Source organism: Hylobates moloch, unplaced genomic scaffold, assembly GCF_009828535.3.
Source record: "Hylobates moloch isolate HMO894 unplaced genomic scaffold, HMol_V3 SCAFFOLD_9, whole genome shotgun sequence".
Lineage (NCBI taxonomy): Eukaryota > Metazoa > Chordata > Mammalia > Primates > Hylobatidae > Hylobates > Hylobates moloch.
This window is the reverse complement of record NW_026652284.1, coordinates 80,270,926-80,297,490: the sequence shown is the minus strand read 5'-3', so window position 1 is coordinate 80,297,490 and position 26,565 is coordinate 80,270,926. Positions and strand designations below refer to the sequence as shown.

Below are 26,565 nucleotides of genomic sequence, written 5' to 3'. Positions count from 1 at the left end.
TTTTTTTTTTTTGAGATGGAGTCTCGCTCTGTCGCCCAGGCTGGAGTGCAGTGGCGCAATCTCGGCTCACTGCAAGCTCCGCCTCCTGGGTTCACGCCATTCTCCTGCCTCAGCCTCCCGAGTAGCTGGGACTACAGCCGCCCACCACCACGCCCGGCTAATTTTTTGTATTTTTAGTAGAGACAGGGTTTCACCGTTTTAGCCAGGATGGTCTCGATCTCCTGACCTCGTGATCCGCCCTCCTCGGCCTCCCAAAGTGCTGGGATTACAGGCGTGAGCCACCGCACCCGGCCCCGGTAACCTGACCTTTGTCTCTGGCTGCCCGTAACATTTTTTCCTTCATTTCAACCTTGGAGAATCTGACGATTATGTGTCTTGGGGTTGCTCTTCTCGAGGAGTATCTTAGTGGCATTCTCTGTATTTCCTGAATTTGAATGTTGGCCTGTCTTGCTAGATTGGGGAAGTTCTCCTGGATAATATCCTGAAGTGTGTTTTCTAACTTGGTTCCATTCTTCCCATCACTTTCAGGTACACCAGTCAATTGTACGTTTGGTCTTTTCACATAGTCCCATATTTCTTGGAAGCTTTGTTCATTCCTTTTCATTCTTTTTCTCTAATCTTGTCTACACGAGTTTTCATTAAGTTGATCTTCAATCTCCGATATCCCTTCTTCCGCTTGATCAGTCTAGCTATTGATATTTGTGTATGCTTCACGAAGTTCTTGTGCTGTGTTTTTCAGCTTCATTAGGTCATTCATGTTCTTCTTTAAACTGGTATTCTAGTTAGCAGTTCCTGTAACCTTTTGTCAAGGTTCGTAGCTTCCTTGCATTGGGTTAGAAGATCCTCCTTTAGCTCAGAAGAATTTGTTATTACCCACCTTCTGAAGCCTATTTCTGTCAATTCGTCAAACTCATTCTTCATCTAGTTTTGTGCCCTTGCTGTAGAGGAGCTGAAATCCTTTGGAGGAGAAGAGGCATTCTGGTTTTTGGAATTTTCAGCCTTTTTGTGCTGGTTTTTCCTAATCTTCATGGATTTATCTACCTTTCATCTTTGATGTTGATGGCCTTTTCATGAAATTTTTCTGTGGGTGCCCTTTTTGTTGATGTTGACGTTATTGCTTTCTGTTTGTTAGGTTTACTTCAACAGTCAGGCCCCTCTTCTGCAGGTCTGCTGGAGTTTGCTGGAGGTCTGCTCCAGACCCTGTTTGCCTGGGTTATCACCAGCAGAGGCTGCAGAACAGCAAAGATTGCTGCCTGCTCCTTCCTCTGGAAGCTTTGTCCCAGAGGGGCACTCGCCTGATGCCACCTGGATCTCTCCTGTATGAAGTGTCTGTTGACCCCTGCTGGGAGGTGTCTCCAGTCAGGAAGCACTGGGGTCAGGGACTCACTTGAGAAGGCAGTCTATCCCTTAGCAGAACTCGAGAACTGTGCTGGGAGATCTTTTGCTCTCTTCAGAGCTGACAGGCAGGAATGTTTAAGTCTGCTGAAGCTGTGCCCACAGCCACCCCGTCCCCCAGGTGCTCTGTCCCAGGGAGTTGGGAGTTTGATCTATAAGCCCCTGACTGGGGCTGCTGGCTTTCTTTCAGCGATGCCCTGCCCAGTGAGGAGGAATCTAGAGAGGCAGTCTGGCTACAGCTGCTTTGCCACACTGCAGTGAGTTCTGCACCATTCAAACTTCCCAGAGGCTTCCTTAACACTGTGAGGAGAGAACCGCCTACTCAAGCCTCAGTAATGGCAGACGCCCCTCCCCCTACCAAGCTCAAGTGTCCCAGGTCGACTTCAGACTGCTGTGCTGGCAGTGAGAATTTCAAGCCAGTGGATCTTAGCTTGCTGGGCTACTTGGAGATGGGACCTACTGAGTGAGACCACTTGGCTCCATGGCTTCAGCCCCCTTTCCAGGGGAGTGAATGGTTCTGTCTCGCTGGGGTTCCAGGCTCCACTGGGGTACAAAAAAAAAAAAAAAACCTCCTGGAGCTAGCTCAGTGTCTGCCCAAACAGCTGCCCAGTTTTGTGCTTGAAACCCAGGGCACTGGTGGCATAGGCACCCAAGGGAATCTCCTGGCCTGCAGGTTGCGAAGACCACGGGAAAAGCATAGTATCTGGGCTGGAGTGCATAGTTCCTCACGGCACAGTCCCTCATGGCTTCCCTTGGCTAGAGGAGGGAGTTCCCCAACCCCTTGCACTTCCTGCATGAGGCAACACCCCACCCTGCTTCTGCTCATGCTCTGTGGGCTGTACTCACTGTCTAACCAGTCCCAATGAGATGAACCAGTACCTCAGGAGGAAATGCAGAAATCACCCTCCTTCTGTGTTGGTCTTGCTGGGAGCTGCAGATGGGAGCTGTTCCTATTCAGCCATCTTGCCAGATGAGGTACCTAGAATAGTCAAATTCACAGAAACAGAAAGTAGAATAGAGGTTGCCAGGGGCTGGGGATAGAAGGCAGTAAGGAGTTATTATTTAATGGGAACAGAGCTTCTGTTTTGGATAATGAAGTTCTAGAAATGAAAAGTAGTTGTTATGGACTACGTGTTTGTGTTCCTCAAAATTCATACATTGAAACTCTCGTATTATCATTTTTAAAGACTAATTTGAAAGGCATGAACTGTTCTTATTTTCATGGCTTTGATTAGTAGGGATATTGAAAAAATTGTCCATTTTTGTTAAGCAGTAGCATTTCCTCTTTGGGGAAGTTTCTGTTGTGTCTCTTCTTTACTCATCTGTTGGCTTATTTGTTCTTCTTAAAGATCTGTATTAATTGAAATACAATTATACATGGTTCTTTTTTGTTATAATTACTTCAAATGTGTTTTCCTCTTAAGTTTGGGGTTTTTTTTCTTTTTTTAAGGAAATTTAATTAATTTTTTATTTGTATAGATTTACGAGTACAAGTGCCGTTGTGTTACATGGGTATGTTGTGTGTGGTAAAGTCTGGGCTTTGAAATATACTCCTCACCCAAATAGTGTATGTTGTACCCAACAGGTTGTATTTCATCCTTCACTTGCCTCCCACCCTCCCAACTTTTGGAGTCACCAGTGTCTGTTACTCTACTCTATATGTCTGTGTGTACCCATCATTTAGCTCCCACTTGTAAGTGAGAACATGTGGTTTTTGACTTTCTGTTGCTGAGTAAGAAAATGACCTAAATTTCTAATGAGTGTTGTTAATTAAATTATCTATGGTACATCCTTTTTCTAGAATATTATCTGTTGAAAGTGATGATAACATTTATTCATTTTATCATTCAGCAAACCTTTTAGTGCATAAGATCATTCATCCACTGAAAATGTTGATGTAATTTATTAATTTCATCATTCAACAAATATTTGAGTGCATGCTATGTGGCAGACACCATTCTACAGCAGATAAACAATGGTAAAAAATACAGAGGCCCAGCATACATTCCAGCTCTATATTTATTCACATTTTCACAACATATTCTACATGAAAAGGCAGATTTAAAAAGAGCAAATATAGTTAGATTCTATTTGTGTAGAATTTGTATAATAAAATATAAAGATTAAAATTGTGAATCTATGCATTTTCCCTAGTGAGGAATATGGATGGATGTTCATGAAAATGTTTATAGTGGTTTTTCTTGGATTCCAGAATTTGGGAATGATTTTTACATTCAACTTAATCATTTCTCTCATTTATTTTAAGGTGTTTTTATATTAGTATGAAATAAGATTAAAGATCAAAGCAGGAGACTCTGTCGTATTAGTGATATTGACTTGATGAAACCTCAAGTGCAGCACTCACTATGAAATATTATGTTGTATGATGTTATAACTCCTTAGCCATAAGTTTATATTAACATAGCATTATCTTTTCTGGGGAATAATTTAATATAATTACAGGATGGAATCAAACAATATGCAAATACTTCAGTGCCTGCTATCAAAACTGCTTTACTCAGTGATTCCTTCCTAGGCCTCCAACCATATGGCCGACAGGTAAGCATGCAAGATGGTGCAGACCTCATTTCCCGGCTAGAGCATTGGATAGTGGAATGCAGTAACTCAGTCATTGTACGGTACTAGAATGTGTTTGTTTGAAAATAAGCCTACAATTATAATAGTAGGAGAGATTGAAGGGAGTTTCTTTGAGCCTTCAGAGAGTATTAAAATTTCAGCCAATCCCAGATAGTTTAATAAAGAAAAATAACTTCTTGAGATACATGAGGAAGACTTAAATTGCACAAGTTGAAATGATCATCTTGTTGGAAAAGAAAATAAGACAGATACAGTATAATAGAGAGAACAAGATGGAATATATATAGGATGTTGTATTCTTAGGTTAAAAAATGACAGAAGAATGTCAAATGCTTAGTCTCAAATTTTTAATTTTTTGAAGTAGTCATAAAATTAACCATACATGACCACCCCCCAATACATTATGGTTTCTGTGTTTACATTTACATTTATAACTAGTACATTACTGTTACTTCCCTGAAATTTCATATGTTTAACTTATGTCTATTTTTGATGACTTGTATTGAAAGCATTTGTATCTTAGGGTAATACTAACTCAAGAAACAATCTTTTTGGCATTTAGGAATGTCAAATAGGTTCAGTTACCCAGCTAAGATAACTGGCTAACTATGAAGCTATTATTGAGAGAAGAGAAATATCCAATTTTGTGGAACTGTATACTGAAAGAGATATCTAAAAGCATATGATACCTAGCAAATAATACCATTCATTTGCAAATGACTAGCATTAAATTTTAGAAACACAGTGTGAAAGGGGGAAACATCCAGTTAGAGATATCAGGCTGCTTCTTTTTTTTTTTTTTTTTGAGACAGGGTCTTCTCTGTCACCCAAGCTGGAGTGCAGTGGTATGATAACTCTTTGCAGGTTAAAGGGTGCAAGGGCTCTTTGCAGCCTCAACTTCCTAGGCTCAAGGAATCCTCCCACTTCAGCCTCCCAAGTAGCTGGGACTACAGGCGCACACCACCATGCCTGGCTAATTTTTTGTATTTTTTATAGAGATGAGGTTCCGCCATGTTGCCCAGGCTGGTCTCAAACTCCTGGGCTTGTGCAATCCTCCCAGTTTAGCCTTCCAAAGTGCTAGGATTACAGGTGTGAGGTAACAGGCTTCTAATCTTTGTTTTATCACAAGTCAGTATTATCTTGAAACCTGGATATAATCACATAATTTCCTTTGAGCCTCTTACCTTATCGGTTAAAAAGAGAGAGAGAGAAAGGGATGATGATGATGATGGTGGTGATGATGATGCTATCTTGTCATAATCAAGATTTTTGTAGGAAACTAAAAAACTTTTAGAAACCAAAGATATTTTATAAATATAAATGTAGCTTCTTACGATTTCTGTTTAAAGTATACATGTTGAATTATTTTAGCAATTTGTAAAGTAATAATACACTGACATTTGGTAAATGTAGATGCCCTATACAGTCATTCCTCAGTATCCACTGTGGGATGGTTCCAAGACTACCTACAGATACCACAATCTGAAGATGCTCAAGTCCCTGATATAAAACAACATGGTATTTGCATATAACCTATCCACATCATCCCATATAGTTCGAATCATCTCTAGATTACATATATTACCTAAGTATTATACTATAGCATAAGTCAATGCTATGTAAATAGTTATACTGTATATTTTATTTGTATTATTTTTTGTTCATTTTTAAAAATATTTTTGATCTGCAGTTGGGTTAAATCTGCAGATACAGAACCTGTGGATGTGAAGGGCTAAATGTATATGCATTTGTTTTAGATAGATTTTTCACATTGAAGAATTATAATGAATCCAAATGCAAAGTTACTCTCCCCCTAAAACTTGATTTGCAGTCAAATTGAATATATAAAGATGACTGAATAGCTGTCAAGATATCTGTAAAGCTTTTGTTGACACTGATTCACTGAGAAATAGAATATCACCACCCTCACGTTCCCACCCCACCTCCTCCCTGCGAACCAGGGAATTTAAACATTTTGTCAAGGCTATGGAAGAAAATACACTTACTTTATCATAAATATTTGTATGAAAATGGACTAAGGTAGGTTGATAATAATTTGTGGTACCCAGTTAAAAGGTGACCTGGGTACGTTCAGTTGGTAAAAATTCATATCATTATAAACTTGTGATGTGCACTTTTCTTTATGTGTGTTATACTTTAATAAAAATTTAAATGAAGAGGCTGATAGAAGACATCTTTCCTTCAGTTTATTTCCTAAAGCAAACATTTCAGAATTAACTTTGAAAATTGCTTTTTTTAGCCAACCTGGTGCTACTCAAAGTATATAGAAGCCTTAGAACAGGAGAGAATTCTTCTTAAGATCCAAGAAGAACTAGAAAAAAAGTTGTTTGCAGGTAATTTTTGCTTTTTGCCTACAATTTTACTTTTTTATTTTTATCACAGATTAATTTTAGAAGACTTTGCCAATATTTACTTTACTGTTTTTCTTATCTCTTTTATTTTCTTGCAGGCTGGCAACCTCTCACAAATTTTAAGGCTAGTGCTTCAACTGTGTCTTTGAAAAAGAATATGTCTGCCCACAGCAGCCAGAGTGAGTTCCCAGTGTAGTCTATCTTCAGTTCTTTCTTTCTTTTTGTTGGAGTTCTGCCTCTCACCTGGCCATTCAGAATGTACAGGGAGGAAGGGGTGAGGACCGACCCCTCCACCCTGTTCTGCCCCGCAACTTAGGAGAATTTCTCCGTGTGTGTGAGTCCTGGTTCCCTCTGTCTCTGTTCCTCTCCTCTGCTAAGGAGGAAAGACTAACATATATACATAAAACTTCATGTCTTTTCCAGAGTGACAGCATTCATGTGAGTGTTTACATCCTGCTGCGGATAGGTTCAAGGTACGTCATAGTCTGAATGTTGGCTGGTCCCACACATGTCCTCGTAATACACTCATTCATGTACATGCACACATGCACACACACAGCATACCACACATATAACATGTCCCACTAATAAATCGATGGGGAGGAGAGCCTTGCCTCCCTTTTGAATGGCACAGTCTCCTAAGAAGTAAGGCCTCTGGATAGTGATCATGTATTGCTTTTATTTACTCCTTGTCTGTTTTCTTCTGCAAAGAACATGTATGGAAGAATGGGCTATAGCTCAGTTTTCCCAAGATTTCCTAAGCTGGGAATATTAGAAGGAACTTTAAAAAAAAAAAGAACTAAAAATTGAGGGCCCTTCTCTCATACAGATTCTGAGGTGATTATACAGTTTTGATTGGATACTAGTGTTAGAGTTTAACAAAGCCTTACAAAGTAGTCTAGTAGTATAATGTAGTATAATGTGTAATTCATTGACCTAATACTTGAAGAACCCAGTTAAAAGTCCTGTTTCTTTTATCTTTTGCTTGTAGATTAGCTTTTTGGTTTCTTAACATCCTTAGTTTTCTGGTTCTTGGGAGGTTTGATGAGTAGGCCTTAATGTTCTTAGCCTACTCATTTTTTTCTCTTGTAGTTTACCCTAGCCTCTACACTCTTTAGCCAATTTCTCCACCCCTCAGGCCAGCCTCATAGTCCCCCTAACATTTGCTGACACTCCTGCTCACATTTTGATCCTTAAGACAACTGTATTAGTCCGTTCTCATGCTGCTATGAAGAAATACCGAGATTGGGTAATTTATAAAGGAAAGAGGTTTAATTGACTCACAGTTCCATGTGGCTGGGGAAGCCTCAGGAAACTTACAATCATGGCTGAAGGAGAAGCAAACATGTCCTTCTTCAAGAGGCAGCAGGAGAGAGAAGTGCCAAGCAAAAGGGGGAAAAGCCCCTTATAAAACCATCAGATCTCATGAGAACTCACTCACTATCATGAGAATAGCCTGAGGGTAACCACCCCCATGATTCAATTACCTCCCACTGGGTCCCTCCAATGACATGTGGGAATTATGGGAACTACAAGATGAGATTTGGGTGGGGACACAGCCAAACCATATCAACAACTGTATATAAGATTTTTGTTGTTTTGCATTTATGTTTTCTATAGATGTTTATATTTTCATCCATTTATTTTTTCTTTGCAGGAATTCTTTAAACCAGATTTTGCTGACATGAGAAGCTCCAGTGATTTTTTTGAAGGTCTGTATCAGAGCAAGCCTAACATCTAAATAAAGTTTGATTCTGGATTATCCAGGTGGGAAATAAATAAAGAAAATTTGGCTTGTCTTACTCTCGCAGTTTTAAAATTATAGCTATTCTGTACACATGACATATAAGACTATAAGAATTGTTTAACTTATTTAGAATAAAACAACTACTATCTAGACTTGAAGAACCAAAATGTTTTGCTTATCACAGTCGTTAAGGAAGTATAATGCTATGTTCCTCAAGTCCTCTTTCAACAAATATTCCTTGAGCATGTACTGTATTTGGTTAACAGATGTATTCAGCAGGCGATTAGGGGACAAATATTCCAAGTGGTAAATTGACCCAAAACATAAAAGGAAGAGCTTTCCTTACCCCATCCCCAACTCTAAAGGAACTATGTTGTTGTTATTATTATTATTATTATTATTATTTGAGATGGAGTCTCACTCTGTCACCGAGGCTGGAGTACATTAGCATGATCTTGGCTCACCGCAACATCTGCCCCCTAGGTTCAAGCGATTCTCCTGCTTCAGTCTCCTGAGTAGCTGGGACTACAGGTATGTGCCACCACGCCTGGCTAATTTTTGTATTTTAGTAGAGACAGGGTTTTGCCATGTTGGCCAGGCTGGTCTCAAACTCCTGATGTCAAGGGATCTGCCTGCCTTGGCCTCCCAAAGTGCTGGGATTACAGGGATGAGCCACCGTGCCCTGCCAGGAACTATATATTAAAGCAGTGGTTCTCAGACTTTAGTGTGCTTGACTCACTTGTGACATTTGCTAGCAATGCACATTCCTGAGCCCCCTCCCTGAGTGTCACATTCAGTAGTTCTTGGGCTGGACCCAGGAATCTCACTCTTTAACAGACACCTGAAGTGATTCTGATGCAATGTTCCATAAACCCCTGTTTGAAATAAACTGTTAGGGTAGCAAGAAAAGAGTGTCAAAAGGTAAAAGCCACCTTATTAACTGGAACTATACTTGTGTCAAAGAGAACCCAGACATATACCCTCCTATACTTTTCCTGGAGGAAAAGGAGAGTGTGTAAGAAATGACTTGGGAGAATCATCTGGGGGCCTCATGACTCAAGAACTCTGAGGATATGACCTAGATCACCAGACTGGAAGCACTGGACTTCCAGTTTTGTATAATCCCAGAAGCATTTTCAAAGTAGAAACTGCCACTCCAGATTCTCTGAAGAGTTAGATGTTTTAAGTGGGTAAACTATTAGGAGATCTACTTCAGAGATCATTTTTTCTTCTAAAGCAGTGGGTTTTCAATAGTTTCTCTTTTCTTTTCTTTTCTTTTCTTTTTTCTAATCATGGGAACCCTGTTGTTTCCTGCGCTCCTACAGTGCCACATACCCTGTAGTGTAGTGGCCGTGAAGTTTCCTTTTCTTCTGACTTCTACTCTTGTGCTGCCTTCTCTGGTTTTAATTAAGCATTTTATATGATTCCACTTTTTCTCCTCTCTTAGCATATCAGTTATACTTTTTAAATTTTTCTTATTCATTGCCCTAGAGTTTGCAATATGTATTTACTACTAATAAAAGTCCACCTTCAAATGACACGATAGTGCTTCATGAGTAGTGCAAGTACCTTATAACAGAGTGTTCCCAATCCCTCCCTCCTCTCCCTTATCACAATGTTGTCATTCATTTCTCTTATCCATAAGCTATACTCACTGAATACATTGTTGCTATTACCATTTTGAACAAACTGTTATCTGTTAGATCACTTAAGAATGAAAAAAAAAAACATATTATTTTACCTTTTTCCTTTATTCCTTCTCTGATGCTTTTTCCTTCTTTTTATAGGTCTGTGTTTCTGACCTGTATAATTTTCCTTCTCTCTGAAGAACTACTTTTAACATTCTTGGCAAGGCAGATCTACTGGAAACAAATTCCTTTGATTTTGTTTGCCTTAAAAGTTTTTATTTCTCCTTTACTTTTAAATGATAATTTCGTAGAATACAGAATTCTAGGTTAGGGTTTTTTTTTTCCTTTCAACACTTAAAATATTTCACTCTACTCTCCTCTTGCTTGCAAGATTTCTGAAGATTAATCAGATGTAATTCTTATCTTTGCTCCCCTATAGGTAATTGTTTCCACTGCTACCCTCTGGCTTCTTTAAAGATTTTCTCTTTGTCTGTGATTTTCTGCAGACACAAATATGCTATTCCTAGGTATAGATTTTTTTAGCATTATCCTACTTGGTGTTCTCAAAACTTCCTGGATCTATGGTTTGATGTCTATCATTAATTTTGGAAAATCCTTAGTCATTATTACTTCAAATATTTCTTCTCTTCCTTTCTCTCTTTCTTTTCCTTCTGGTGTTCCTATTGTATATATTTACCCCCCCCTTTTTTTTTTTTTGAGATGGAGTCTCGCTCTGTCGCCCAGTCTGGAGTGCAGTGGCGCAATCTCGGCTCACTGCAAGCTCCACCTCCCGGGTTCACGCCATTCTCCTGCCTCAGCCTCTCCGAGTAGCTGGGACTACAGGCACCCGCCACCACGCCCAGCTAATTTTTTTGTATTTTTTAGTAGAGATGGGGTTTCACCATGGTCTCAATCTCCTGACCTCGTGATCTGCCTGCCTCGGCCTCCCAAAGTGCTGGGATTACAAGCATGAGCCACCGTGCCTGGCCTACCCCCCTTTTTTTTTTTGTCCCACAGTTCTTGGATATTCTGTTCTGTCTTCTTCATTCTATTTTCTCTTTGCACTTCAGTTCTGGAGGTTTCTATTGATCTCTCTTCAAGTGCAGTGATTCTTTCCTCAGCTGTATGTAGTCTGGTGATGACCCCATCAATAGTATTCTTCATTTCCATTACAGTGTTTTTTACTTCTAGCATTTCTTTTTTTTTTCCCGCTCTGTTGCCCAGGCTGGAGTGCAGTGGCGCAATCTTGGCTCACTGCAAGCTCTGCCTCCTGGGTTCACGCCATTGTCCTGCCTCAGCCTCTCCGAGTAGCTGGGACTACAGGCGCCCGCCACCATGCCCGGCTAATTTTTTGTATTTTTAGTAGAGATGGGGTTTCATCGTGGTCTCGATCTCCTGACCTCGTGATCCGCCCGCCTTGGCCTCCCAAAGTGCTGGGATTACAAGTGTGAGCCACCGTACCCAGCATTTCTATTTGATTTTTTTCTTAGACTTTCCCTCTCTGTGCTTACACTGCCCATCTGTTCTTGCATGTTTTCTAATTTTTAAATTACAGCTTATAGCATATTAATTATAGTAATTTTAACTTTCTGATCTGATAATTCCAACATCTCTGTCTTATCTGAGTCTGGTTCTGATGCTTGCTTTGTCTTTTCAGACTGTTTTTTGCCTTTTTGCATGCCTTGTAATTTCTTATTGGAAGCAAGACATGATGTATTAGATAAATGGAAATGGGGTCAATAGGTCTTTAGTATAAAATTTCATGTTTTTCTGGCTGGGAGTTAGGCTGTATTTACTGTTTGCTATAGCTGTGGCATTAGAGGCTAAAATTTCCTCTATGCCTTTGTTTTTCTCTGCCCTGTTGTTTTGGGCTCTTCATAAAGACTCCTTGATACAGTGCCTGAGACTTGAAGTTCTCTTAGCTAAAATCTTTGTTATTATACAACAGACCTATTGATGTGGTGGTAGGGCGGGAGGAGGGGAAAGCATTTTATAATCCCATGATTAGGTTCTCAGTGTTTTATTGAAACTAAGTTGGGTATTTATTTCCCTTCCCCCAGGTTGTTAGGGCTTTGGTAAAACCCTCTTCTGTTAGGTTCTGGTAAAATAGTTTCCCTTGAGGCAGGCCTTGTTAAGAATAGAAAACTCTTGGTGTGTTTCAAAACGGTGACTTTACTCCTCCCCCTACCAGAGCAGATGGGGATTTTTCTCTGGTCTTCACAGGAGAACCTGATGGGCCTCCTGTAGGTAAAACTCAAGAAAGTGTGGGTGCGCCCCTAAGACTGGACCCCCTCAGAGTCTTTAATTCTCAAGTTAGTCGACACTAAGCCTCCAGAAATTTGTTAATTACAGTTTCAAGTATTCCTCCAGATAGTGGCTGCAGCTTCAGGCTTCTGCTCCCACTAAGCTGTGATTGTCTGTATCTGTCTGTCTATCTCTCCAGTTTTAGTGGCTGCAATTTGCTATTACCATAATTCTTTGATGGCTCCAAGAAGAGTTGTTGATTTTCAGTTTGTTTGGCATTTTTCTTGTTGTGAGGATGGTATTGATGACCTCCACATTCTTTACTTGGGCCCTGAAGTTTGATACCTGTATTTTTAAAGTATTTTGTAGTCAGTTTTGTGCTTAAGATAAAATTAAGAGGCCAGGCATTGTGGCTCATGCCTATAATCCCAGTGCTTTGTGGGGCTAAGACAGAAGGATTGCCTGAAGCTAGGAGTTTAAGACCAGCCTGGACAACATAGTGAAAACCCATATCTACAAAAAAATAAAAATATTAACTGGGTGTGGTGGTGCATGTGTGTAGTCCCAGCTACTTGAGAGGCTGAGGCAGGAGACTCACTTGAGCCCAGGAGTTTGTAGGTTACAGTGAACTACGATCATGCCACTGCCCACCAGCCTGGGTGACAGAGCAAGACCCTGTCTCCAAAAAAAAGAAAAAAAGGTTAATTTAGTAATTAAAAGTTTTGTGTTATATATACATATTAAATTAATGGTAATTTTGTATTATAAATATTTACATATTCCTTTTTAGCCTACCCTAAAAGCATCCCACAGCATGGGCTCATCCTAGTTTTTGCCACCAGAGGCAATTTCCTTATATTAATGTGCCCATGAAGTATCATCTGTAGTTCTACCAGTTTTTCTTAACATTTCTTCAATACATCTCCTCCATTTTCCCCTTCATTATTGGATGACTGTCTTATTCCAGAGCCTTATCACCTTGGATATGGGTCCTAATTAGTATCTCTTTCTCCTGCCTGGCCACTTTACAACCATCCTGAGTGATCTTTCTAAAATGTAAACATTATGAAATTCCCTTCTCTAAATACTTCATTGAGATGATTGGTAAACCTGTTATTAGTAAAATAGAAGTTCTTTATTTGGCAAGATATACATATAAGGCCCCCCTATTGAGAGGTGAAGCCAGCTGGACTTCCTGGGTTGAGTGGGGACTTGGAGAACTTTTCTGTCTAGCTAAAGGATTGTAAATGCACCAATCAGCACTCTGTAAAAATGCACCAATCAGCACTCTGTGTCTAGCTAAAGGATTGTAAACGCACCAATCAGCACTCTGTAAAAACGCACCAATCAGCGCTCTGTGTCTAGCTAAAGGATTGTAAATGCACCAATCAGCACTCTGTAAAAATTCACCAATCAGCGCTCCGTGTCTAGCTAAAGGATTGTAAACGCACCAGTCAGCACTCTGTAAAATGAACCAGTCAGCACTCTGTAAAATGGACCAATCAGCTCTCTGTAAAATGGACTAATCAACAGGTTGTGGGCGGGGCCAAATAAGGGAATAAAAGTTGGCCAACCGAGCCAGCAGCGGCAACCCTCTTGGGTCCCCTTCCATGCTGTGGAAGGTTTGTTCTTTCACTCTTCACAATAAATCTTACTGCTGCTCACTCTTTGGGTCGCACTACCTTTATGAGCTGTAACACTCACCGCGAGGGTCTATAGCTTCATTCCTGAAGTCAGCGAGACCATGAACCCACCAGGAGGAACAAACAACTCTGGATGCGCCACCTTTAAGAGCTGTAACACTCACTGCAAAGGTCTGCAGCTTCACTCCTGAAGTCAGCAAGACCACGAACCCACCAGAAGGAAGAAATTCCGGACACATAGGAACATCTGAAGGAACAAACTCCAGACATACTATCTTTAAGAACTATAACACCGTGAAGGTCCACAGCTTCATTCTTGAAGTCAGTGAGACCAAGAATCCACCAGAAGGAACCAATTCCACCAGACAAACATTCGGATCAGGCATTTGTTCTTCTGGGAAGCTGTCTTTGGTATTCTTCCCTTACTACAGATGCCCCAAATAACTACGGAAGTTATCCTCTTCTGTCACTGTCTTGTTCACTGTTCTGTAATATAGTGTTAGTCACAATGATTGTAATTTTTAAATTATATGTGTGTATACCCTAATACAGTTGTTATTTGGCTTTCCATTCCATCACCTTATATAGAACATTTTAAAAATAGATGTATGTTAAATATTTGTTGAAAAAGATGAAGGAAATAGCTCCACTATAAAAATTCCAGCAAGGTAAAAATCACTGCTCATCTAAGAAAGTTCAATGTAATGCTATTCATAAAAATGTGTCGTTAGTAGTCTTTATAATTATAAATATATAGTAATATGGAATTTTATGTGAAGTGTAAAAGTTTTGTCCTATCTACATCATTTCTCATATCTGTGAAAATATACCTATGTGTTTGTCATGTCTCTCAGATAATAAATTAATGCTTATTAAGTCACATTAAATCACTTCAGGCTGGCATTTCTCAATCTCAGCACTAGTGACATTTTTGGCCAGATAACTATTTATTGTGGAGGGCTGTGCTGTGCATTGTATGATGTTTAACAATGTCCCCGACCTCTTACCCATTATGCCAGTAGCACCTCTCCAGATGTGGCAACTCAAAATATATTTAGATATTTTGCTACATCATCTCTAGTTGAAAACCACTGCTTTGGACTTTTGGACATTTTGATGTTGTATTTTTCGAAATCTCTGATGACAATGGAACCTTTAAATTCTAATTCTATAGCATATACTTTTAAAAGTATCATACCTGCTACCTCCATAAAACTACCAATAGTGTCTTCTAAATCAGTGATGACTCATTTGTTTTAGTGAGTATCTATACTAAAGCCACTTGAATAATTTATTTTCTTTTACATCATCTTTGAAAACATGATGCCTAACAGAGATGCTCAGCCAATGTTTGTTGAATTAATAAAACTTAAAATAAGTTTTCTATTTGCACTTATTGTAACATAAACTGTATTTTAGGTAATCTTAAAAGTGCCCTTAAATCTGATTTGGGTGTGTATAAAGAAATAAGTAAATAAATTACAATAGTGCCATATTTTTGCATATGATGTGCTGCTTGATATTATGAATTCTCTTGAAGAAAGACAGCTCCATTTTGGAATATTCCTAGGTTTTAAAAACAGACAAGGCTGGGTGCAGCAGCCCACACCTGTAATCTCAGCACTTTGGGAAGCTAAGGCAGGTGGATTGCTTGAGCCCAGGAGTTTGAGACCAACTGGGGAAACATGGTGAAACCCCTCCTCTAGAAAAAATACAAAAAGTTACCTGGCATGGTGGCACATGCCTGTAGTCCCAGTTACTCAGGAGGCTGCAGTGAGAGGATTGCTTGAGCATGGGAGGTCGAGGTTACGGTGAGCCGTGATCATGCCACTGCACTCCAGCCTGGAAACCCTATCAAAACAACAACAACAACAACAACAACAACAAAACAACCCCAGAAAGTACTGGTACACTGTATCAACTTATAGTCTTCAAAACAGGATAAATTGAGCTCATACTTTGTGTGTTTACATTATTATTTGAAGTAAATAAGTATATTTTTAAAAGTTTTTTAAACCAACCAAACATCAGTGAAATAAGTATATTTTGAAATAAATACAATAGTGAAATAATCCAAAAGTAATGTGGCCAGCTGGATCAGATTCAGCTTGTGTATAATTTTTTAAAATAAGCAAATTTAGTATTAAAAGCATAAATTAATTTGTTATATTTCTTTTTCTTTTTCTTTTTTTTTGAGATGGAGTCTTGCTCTGTTCCCCAGGCTGGAGGGCAGTGGCGTCATCTTGGCTCACTGCAACCTCTGCCTCCTGGGTTCAAGTGATTCTCCTGCCTCAGCCTCCCAAGTAGCTGGGATTACAGGCGCATGCCACCATGTCAGGCTAATTTTTTATATTTTTAGTAGAGATGGGGTTTCACCATGTTAGCCAGGTTGCTTTCAATCTTCTGACCTCATGATCTGTCCACCTCGGCCTCCCAAAGTGCTGGGATTACAGGCCTGAGCCACCACACCTGGCCAAGTTGCAGGAATTTCTTATATGTTTTGAATGTTAGCTCATTACAAGATATATGGCTTGCAAATATTTTCTCCCATTCTATAGGTAGCCTTTTTGTTCTGTTGATTATTTCCTTTGTGGTGTAAAAGTGTTTTAGTTTGATGTAGTTTCACTTGTCTGTTTTTGCCTTTGTTGCCTGTGCTTTTGGCGTCATATCCAAGAAATAATGGCCAAAAACATTATCAATAAATATTCCCCCTATGTTTTCTTCTAGGAATTTTACGGCTTCAGTTTCTTATGTTTAATCTTTAAATATAAGACCTGAAACTGTAAACTAAAAACTGTAAACTGAAACTGAAACTGTAAAATTCTTAGAAGCCAAATTAATTATTCTTTTAAAGAAATTTAAATCAATTTAATTCAGTCCGTTTTGGGTTGGTTTTTGTGTATGGTGTAAGACAGGGGTCTGATTCATTCTTTTACATTGGGATACCCATTTTTGCCAACACCATTTATTGAAGAAACTGTTCTTTTCCCAGTGTGTATTCTTGGCACCTTTGCCAAAGTCCTATTGACCATATATGTGTGTGTTTCTTTTTGGGCTCTCTATTATGTTCCATTGGTCTAAATGTCTGTCTTTATGCCAGTAGCATACTTTTTAAATTATTTTGTAATATATTTTGAAATCAGGAAATATGCCTCCAGCTTTGTTCTTCTCTCTCAAGATTCCTTTGACTACTCTAGGTCTTTTGTTGTTCCATATGAATTTTAGGAGACATTACAACTAATGCCACAGAAATAAAAAGGATTATAAGTACTAGTATGAATAATTATACACCAACAAATTGTACAACCTAGAAGAAATGGATAAATTCCTAAAAACACGCTTTTTTTTTTTTTTTACTTTTTTTTGAAACAGATTTTTGTTGTCTTACCCAGGCTGGAGTGGCACAATCAAGGCTCACTGCAATCTCCGCCTCCCAGGCTCAAGCAATCCTCCCACCTCAGCCTCCCAAGTAGCTGGGACTACAGGCACGTGCCACCATACCCAGCTAATTTTTATATATATATATATTTTGTAGAGATGGGGTTTCACCATATTGCCCAGGCAGATCTTGAACTCTTGAGCTCAAGCAATACACCCACCTTGGCCTCCTGAAGTTAGAAACGCACAATCCAACAAGACTGAATCATGAAGAAATAGAAAACCTGAACAGACTAATAACAAGGAGACTGAATCCGTAATCAAAACCTCCTAACAACAGCAAAAAAAGCCCAGGACCTTATGCCTTCACTGGTGATTCTACCAAGTATTTAAATAAGAATTAATTCCAGCTATTGTCAGACTCATCCAAAAAACTGAAATTGGGGGAATACTTGAGACTCTTTTATGAGGCCATCATTATCCTGATACCAAAGCCAGACAGAGGCACCACAAGAATAGAAAACAATAGGCCAACATCCTTAATGAACATAGATGCAAAAATTCTCAACAAAATACTAGCAAACCAGATTTGACAGCATATTAAAATAATCCTACACCATGATGAAATGGGATTTATCCCTGGGATATAAGGATAGTTCAACATATGCAAATCAGTAAATGTGATATGCCACATTAATAGAATGAAGGCTAAAAATCACATGAGCATCTCAATAGATGCAGAAAAAACACTTGACACAATTCAACACCCTTTCATGTAAAAAATACACGATAATCTAGGTACAGAAGGAAGATACCTCAATATAATAAAGATCAAATATGACAAACCCACAACTGGCATTATACTTCACAGGGAAAAACTGAAAGCTTTCTAGCATTATACTTCACAGGGAAAAACTGAAAGCTTTCCTTCTAAGATGAGGAACAAGGCAAGGATGCCCATTCTCCACCACTTCCATTCAACATAATATTGGAAGATCTAGCCAGAACAATTAGGCAAGACAAAGAAATAAAAGGCATCCAAGAAGGAAAGAAGTGAAGTTACATGTTTGCATGATCTTCTATGTAGAAAACCCTGAACACTTCACACAGCAAAACAAACAAACAAACAAACAAAAACTATTAGAGCTAATAAATGAATTTGACAAAGTTACGAGATACAAAATCAACACACAAAAATCAATTGCCACTCTATATGCTGACAAAAAACTGTCCCCAAAGGAAATTAAGAAAATAATCCCATTAACAAAAAATAGCATCAAAAATAATAAAACATTTAGGAATAAAACTAACCAAGCAGATTAAAGACTTGTGCACTGGGGATGGCCATAGTGGCTCATGCCTGTAATCCCAACACTTTGAGAGTCCAAGGTGGGAGGATTGCTTTAGGCCAGGAGTCTGAGATCAGCTTGGGCAACATAGCGAGACCCCATCACTAAAAAATAAAAAATTCACAATGTGTGGTGACACACACTTGTAGTCCCAACTACTTAGAAGGCTGAGGCAGGAGGATCACTTGAGCCTAGGAGTTCAAGGTTATAGTGAGCTATGATCGTGCCACTACACTCCAGCCTGGGTGACAGTGCAAGACCCTGTTAGTAATATTTTAGTATTGTTATGAAAATAGTTTTGGCTGGGCATGGTGGCTCATGCCTGTAATTCCACTGCTGAGAGCCTGAGGCAGGTGGATCCTTATATCCCAGGGATAAATCCCACTTGATCATGGTATAGGATTATTTTAACATGCTGTTAAATTAAACCGGATTTGCTAGTATTTTTGATAATTTTTGCATCTATATTCATTAAGGATGTTGGCCTATTGTTTTCTATTCTTGTGGTGCCTTTGTCTGGCTTTGGTATCAGGATAATGACGGCCTCATAAAAGAGTTTGGAAGTGTTCTCCCATCTTCAGATTTTTGGAAGAGTTTGACAATAGCTGGAATAGGCTGAGCTTGAGAATTGTCTGGGCTAGAGCCCAGGAGTTCAAGACCAGCTTGGGCCACATGGCAAAACCCTGACTCAAAAAAAAAAAAGGAAAATAGTTTTGATCTCACTGAACCCCTGAATAAGAGGTTTACAGGCCATAATTTGAGAACCACTGTACTATTATAAAATAAATTACTTACAGCTCACAAGTGAGCTATGGCAGTTTCATAACTGGTTCATCTGCCTGGGAATTCCTTCCCTCTTTAATCTGCAGAGCTCCTATCCATTTTTTCAAAAGTCCAACTTGAAAATTGTTTCCTTTGTAAAGCTGTCCCTGACCCCTTCCCTTTTCTTCTCCAACTGAATTGATCTTTTTCTCTTTTGTCTTGCCATGGTACACATATATCTGCTTTGGTACTAAACAACAGTATTGCACTTTTTGTTTACATGTCTTACTTATATCCTTAGCACTTATTGGACACTGAATAATTTAATGAGACTGAAATTTTATAATTATTTACCAGAAAATCCTGGCAATGGCTGTTTCTTCTTACTTCTGTGGACTGTTTTCTAGAGTTTAAACACAGTGCTGCTGCCATTGAGTCACCCTGTACTATAGATGTGGGATACTCTATTCCTTATAATTGTATTAGGTTTGTGCAAAAGTAATCGTAGTCCTTGCCATTAAAGGTAATGGCACCAACCAAATAGTTCCTAGTTGAATCTCCTTACTTGTTATTTACATATACATCTTACAAAGAAATTTTAACCCACATATTCAATTCTCATCACAAGTTATACTGAGATTATGTATTTTCAATCAAATCTGTTTCAGCTTTTATGTATCTTTCTAAGTTAAAGTCGTACTTATTTACTGAACTTTTCTGTTTATCATCAAACAAGAAAATAGCTTAAATTTCTTTAAAAGAATAATTAATTTGGCTCATAAGAAAAACACTTTATAACATAGTGGTAACACTTATTTCATCTGAGGATTTTAAATGGATTGTTACAAAAATCAGTGTACATTTTTCATTGTGTGTACTATTCATTTTAAGGCTTGTTGGCAGAAAAGGAGAATGCACTTAATGGATTGTGATTTTAATTTAAGGATTTTTTTTTGTCCATTAAGACTATTATGGGCATAGTCCTTTTACGCCATATGTGTTTGAAGTTCCCATCCTGCCAGAAATATATTTTTTTCAAATCGAGACAATTATCTCTTCTCAGAAAAAATTCTTGCACACGGAAGAGCAATCATGTCATTAACTAGAATGTGAAATGAGACAAATGACAGAACAAACAAGGAACAAACACATTGTCATACAGGAAGAATGTGCTAGCGTGCAAGAGCTTATGCATTACTGCTGTTAAGACAAATAATTTGATAGATCAACAAAATGTAACATACTGTGTAAAAACTTTTATAAGAGTGTGTGTGGGTGTATGTGTTTGGAGAATGGCTATTCTTGTTGATAAGTCTTCATTATTACATTTTAGCCTAAGAGAAAATGACTGTTTTAATTCAGATATAATTCAGCAAAGACAACTGTGTAATCATTATAGCCATCAACAAACTGATTCATGTGCAGTTGGTCCAAAAGTTACAAAAGCTGTTTCTGAGTTCTTGTTTGTATCCACCATTTTAAGATTACATCAGAATTAAAGCATGCAGGACTTGAACTGACTTCAAAGATTAGACTTAGACTTCTAGCTAGTTTAGCTTTTTTCTTTTATTGGTTCATGTTTTCCATTTGGCTTCCATATCCTGTTCTAGCTTGATGCCCCTTCTAGAATTTCATTTACAAGTCTTACAGCCTTGGTTCGTGAAACACACTAATTAATACTGTGATGGAGGCTAAGTATTTTAGCAATATCACTCCTCGTGCTTGGGAAAATATCTGCTGTTTTTCCACCCATGTCTAGTACCATATTGAACATGGCAAAATGCATCTTAAGTGGAACCTTAAATGCATTTAATCAAAATGCATTTAAGGAGGACTGTTTACACTGTTGCCAATACTACTAATCATGAAGCTCAAACCTTTCAATGCAACAGAAATATGAGATTTACTTTTTCCCAATTAGATTTTTTTTCAAGCAAAACAATAAAGTAAAAACAGGCCATTTTATGATTTTTTAAAGTCCCAAGTAATACTTCAGCTAACAGCACTCCAGCTTTTAAAAAATGGGCAATTCTATGGGTTTTGTAAATCCCTTATGACTATATTAAGCAATACTAATTTAAGGGACATATTTCAGTTCCATAGGTCTTTGGCCTGCCTGGAAACTCTATGCAGGCAGCCAAGCTTAGATTTGCAGCTTTATGCTTATAGAAGCTATGTCTATAACCAACTTCTGAATACATTTTAATCAGTGTTGTGGTGCATCTATCATATTTTAGTTGGAGTGGAATAAACCTAAAATTATTTATTTGCCTACCAAATCTGTAGCAGATCCAGAAGGGACCATTTATTTTTGGTTGATTCGAAGCTCACTTTACCTGTATGTGGTCTTGTAATAATGTAATAATGTAATAATTCCATATTTTTTGAGCAGCACGCAGGGCTTGTTTAGTAGGTTTAAACCTTTGGAAAAGTAGTTGGGTGGCTTTATAATAGTTGGGCATTTTTTAGAATGTGAGATTATAGTTAAGTTTTCGACTCTTAGATTTCTCTAACCCTAGCAAAGTGATGAAAAGAAAAGAAAGACCAACCACCCTTGAAACTCAAAATTCATTGAGCCTGGAACATAACACTTTTGTCTGGTGTGCTGACTTGGCTACATTGGTTGGCTGTCTGTAAACCAAGAGAGATGGAAAGGATGCTTTGTCAATTTGTGCTGTAGATGGTGCAATCTGCACTGCCAAGTTCAAAGCCCTATTTGCCAGGTTCCCTTCTTATCCAAATCCTCATGTATTTGAAAGCTTTATGTGTCCCTTGAGACCTTCTGATAAATGTGATTCTGCCATACTCCCAAGAACCCAAGGATCTACGATTAGCTAGTGAAAAGATAGTTTATAATACATTTACCTTGGGCTCTGATCGGCAGTGTTTGTGTTAGTGTAGTCCCTGTGTTCTGTCTAATGTGTGTGTGTACGCAAACACAAAGGAATGACAAGTTAGTTCCAAAACAACAATTTTTTAAAGTATAGGGGGAAAAATCTGTATGTGCTTACTTAAGACTGTTTTCCTCATAATTTTATAATGCTTTTTCCAAGATGACATGCTCTAATTTTTTAACATTTAATTGAAATTTTCTTTTGAAATATAGATAAATCTAATTTAGAAATGTGTTCCCTGGCTTCTACTTTAAAAACATCTATCACAATTTTCAGATACTTTAACATGTATGCCTTTATAATATTCCTATTTTACTAAAAGGGGTAGGAAGAAAGTCCCAAAATGATAAAATGTATTGTTTACACTATTTTTCACATTCTTATACGAAGTGAATGACAAAGTTATGATCAGTACTAATAACATGTGAATTTCCTTACTATATTGATGATGATTATGATGATTGTTAACATTTATTAAGCAGTTTTTATGTACCAGGTTGTTCTATGCCTTCCTCACAACAACCAGAACCATCAATAAAAATTATTATTTTATAGATGAAATAACTGGGGCACAAAGAGGTTTAGTAACTTGTCCATTGTTATACTGCTACAGCTTATATCATTAAAGCACAATGCCTGGCTGGGTGCAGTGGCTCATGCCTGTAATCCCACCACTTTGGGAGGCCAAGGCAGGAGGATTGCTTGAGCCTAGGACTTTGAGACCAGCCTGAACAACATAGTGAAACTCCATCTCTAAAAAACAAAAAAAACGAAAAAGCACAATGCCTTTCATCATCAATTCCCTTTTAATCCCATCAAATACCAACTCAAATTTGAATCATTACAACACTTAGATTTAGTGTGAGAGGAGAATTGAAGTTCAAGTCTCATATTAAGCAAATTAGCCTTCTCATTTGATGTTAATAGTAACATTGCTTATTTCCTAGAAATAAAATAGACTATTTAGTAGTAAGTGCAGATCTCATACTTCTGTCACAGATAGATAGAATAATCTCTTTAGAAGTATTTGGTTTTTCTAAAATGTGATGCTTTACTTTGGTTTTGGACTCTAATTCGTGGCCTGAAAAAAATAGTGACTTTGTTTTTAAATTAAAGTAAATTTTTATTTTTATAGATTTAGAGGGTGCAAGTGTAGCTTCCTTACATGCATATATTTCATAGTGGTGAAGTCTAAGCTTTTAGTATACCCATCACCCAAGTAGTGACATGGTACCCAATAGGTAATTTTTCAGCCTTCACCCTGCTCTCACCCTCCTACCTTTCGGAGTCTCCAGTGTCTGTTATTTCACTCTTTATGTCCATGTGTACCACTTGTTTAGCACCCACTTATGAGTGAGAACATGTGGTGTTTGACTTTCTGTTTCTGAGTTAATTTATTTAGGATTATAGCCTTCAGTTCCATTTATATTCCTTCAAAAGACATGATTTCATTCTTTTAATGGTATTCCATGGATATATACCACATTTTCTTTACCCGATCCTTCGTTAAGGATACTTAGGCTGATTCCACATTTTTGCTATTGTGAATAGTTCTGTGATAAAATACGAGTGCAAGTATCTTTTTAATATAATTTTTTTCCCCTTTGGATACATACCCAGTAGTAGGATTGCTGGATCAAATGGCAATTCTATTTTTAGTTCTTTGAGAAATCTCCATACTGTTTTCCATAAAGGTTGCACTAATTTACATTCCCACCAACAGTGTATAAGCGTTCCCTTCATTCCTTTTCTCCATATCCTTGCCAATATTTGTTGTTTTTTCTTTTCTTTTTTTTTTTTTGGAAACAGTGTCTCCCTCTGTCACCCAGGCTGGAATATAGTGGCACAGTCATAGCTGTCTGCAGCCTCAAACTTCTGGGCTCAAGCAATCCTCCCAGGATCAGCTCAGCCTCCTGAGTAGCTGGGACTACAGGCATGTGGTTTTAATTTGCATTTCTCTAATAATTAAGAAAACATTGACTTTGAAGACTTTTTTTTTCCTCTGGTAAATGTTATTTGATAAGACAATGCTTATAGGTATAATTTTGTATTATTGTTCATATAAGAATTGATTAGCCCCTTGAACTCTCAAAGTACAAAGTGAGAAAGTCAATCTTTTAAATGTGGAAGTTATTTTTTGAATGATCTCTGAGACCCCTTTTAATGGATGGGAACTTAAATGTATGTTGTGTATGTGTGCATGCATGCATGTGTGTTAAGATGGGTTTCACAGCTGAACTTTGCCATCCAAATATACTTATACATATCCCCATGGTATTGTTGTTCATGGGTGATGAACAATATGGATACTTTGTAGCTTCCTTTTTACTTTTCAAAAAAATAGTCTTATTGGCCGAGCATGGTGGTGCACACCTGTAATCCAAGTACTCTGAGAGGCCGAGGCGGGCAGATCACGAGGTCAAGAGATCAAGATCACCCTGGCCAACACGGTACAAAATTAGCTGGGCATGGTGGTGCATGCCTGTAGTCCCAGCTACTCAGGAGGCTGAGGCAGAAGAATCACTTGTACCCAGGAGGCAGAGGTTGCAGTGAGCCGAGATCACGCTACTGCACTCTGGCTTGGCGACAGAGAGAGATTCCGTCTCAAAAAAAAAAAAAAAATAGTCTTATTACATGCTATGATTGGTACTTACGTCCAGATAGGTCAAGCTCTACTATTGTAATTAACCCTGAAATCTAAGTGGTTTAAAATCACAAGGAGGCCGGGCACAGTGGCTCATGCCTCTAATGCCAAAACTTTGAGAGGCTGAGGCAGGTGAATCACCTGAGGTCAGGAGTTCGAGACCAGCCTGGCCAATGTGGCGATACCCCATCCCTACTAAAAGATACAAAAATTAGCCAGGCTTGGTGGCAGGTGCCTGTAATTCCAGCTACTTCGGAGGCTGAGGCAGGAGAATCACTTGAACCCGGGAGGTGGAGGTTGCAGTGAGCCAAGATCATACCATTGCACTCTGGCTTGGCCAACAGAGGGAGACTCCATCTCAAAAAAAAAAAAAAAAAAAAATCACAAGTTGTTTGTTTCCTATCACAGTCTTAGTGGGTCAGTCATCTCTCTTTCATGGCTCTCCTTCAGGCAGTGACTTAAATTTCTATGCTCCTTCTGTGAGGACCTTACCATGACCTTTGGGTAACTGTGGAAGGGGAAGGAAATTGAGGCAATTGTACAGTGGTGGAAGGGGGAAGGGAGCATTTTATGGCAGGCCTGGAAATAGTATATATTACTCCACATCCTATTGTCCAGGATTCAGTGACATTCCCCTAACATAGTTACACAAGAGGCTGGGAAATGTAGAAATCTAGTGTACCTAAGATAAGGAAAACGAAATGGAGTTTGGTGAACACATAGCATTGTCTCTGCCTCAGTGGAAAGGCAACTTCTTGGACAGAAAAGTGAAGAGGTACAAACTACAACTATGTTGTGACTAGCTAGTTTCATAAAAAATGTAAAATGTCCCTAATTCAGTATGTACACTCCCTCTTCTACATAAGGGATTATTAGGGCTTAGCAGCTTCCAAATTGCAATAGTCTAGTCTTAGAGCCAGTGGTCAAAGGAGAATGGGATTACTAAATTGTCTTCATATTCCAATAATTGAATGGCACCCGGGTACTTCTTGGATGGATTCTTGATGTTTTACCTTTATCTTCAAGAATTTGCAGATCATCTTCTCTGTATCCTCAGTGCACGTTAAGATTACTAAATTTGGCCAGGCACGGTGGCTCATGCCTATAATCCCAGCACTTTGGGAGGCCAAGGTGGGTGGATCACTTGAGGCCAGAATTTCAAGACTAGCTTTGCCATAATGGTGAAACTCTATCTCTATTAAAACACCCAATCCCCAAAAAAATTTGCCGGGCATGGTGACTCCCACCTGTAATCCCAGCTACTTGGGAGGCCAAGGCATAAGAATCACTTGAACCCGGGAGGCAAAGGTTGCAGTGAGCCAAGATCCTGCCACTGCACTCCAGCTTGGGTGACAGAGTGAGACTCTGTCTCCAAAAAAAAAAAAAAATTACCAAACTTATAGGAAGCACAACGATAAGGGTCATGTGTGTTTCCTATCATGTAGAGGACTAAGCTGGAAATTACATGATATAGGTTTGTTGGCCTACCTTTAATTTTTCACTATATAAGAATAGGATTGGTCTATAAAAAGAAGTATTTGTGGACTTCTTGTACTGGACATGATGAAGTAACTAGCATCAGACCTTCCCTCCTGCCATAAACAACTATTAAACTAAACAAAATGTACAAAATGATTTCTTTTGGGTGTGGGATAAGGCACAGTGCATAACTATAATCCTTGAGAGAAAAGAAGCTCAAAATGAGAATTTTACATTCAACCTTGGGGGGAAATTTTCCAAACCACTTTCAGAGAATTGGAGTAGATAAATAAATTGGAGTTTGGGCCTGCAGAGGTTGCTGGAAATTACAGGACAGGGTATGTAGATAGAAAAGAGTGACAAAGAAGGAGCCCCAGGAATCTACATAGGAGTTTCCTTCGGACTCTTGGCCAAATGCTAAACTGCCTATGT

The 26,565-nt window shown here is 38.6% G+C and overlaps 1 protein-coding gene across 6 annotated transcripts in view; it reads left to right on the top strand.

The window, feature by feature from the left end:
* RGS22 (regulator of G protein signaling 22) overlaps window positions 1-23,916 on the top strand; it is a 175,241-nt gene extending 151,325 nt beyond the window's left edge. For 4 of the 6 annotated variants that reach the window (XM_058443770.1, XM_032760119.2, XM_058443771.1 and 1 more), the window contains 5 exons: window positions 3,859-3,954; window positions 6,254-6,347; window positions 6,464-6,544; window positions 6,789-6,838; window positions 8,023-8,168. In XM_058443770.1, the coding sequence (XP_058299753.1) occupies window positions 3,859-3,954; window positions 6,254-6,347; window positions 6,464-6,544; window positions 6,789-6,793 (276 nt within the window). In that variant the 3' untranslated portion in view covers window positions 6,794-6,838; window positions 8,023-8,168. Of the gene's footprint in view, window positions 1-3,858; window positions 3,955-6,253; window positions 6,348-6,463; window positions 6,545-6,788; window positions 6,839-8,022; window positions 8,169-8,521; window positions 8,657-23,819 lie in introns of those variants that run through there. The other 2 variants (XR_009214775.1, XR_009214774.1) reach the window with 2 other exon arrangements.
* Window positions 23,917-26,565: the final 2,649 nt, after the last annotated feature.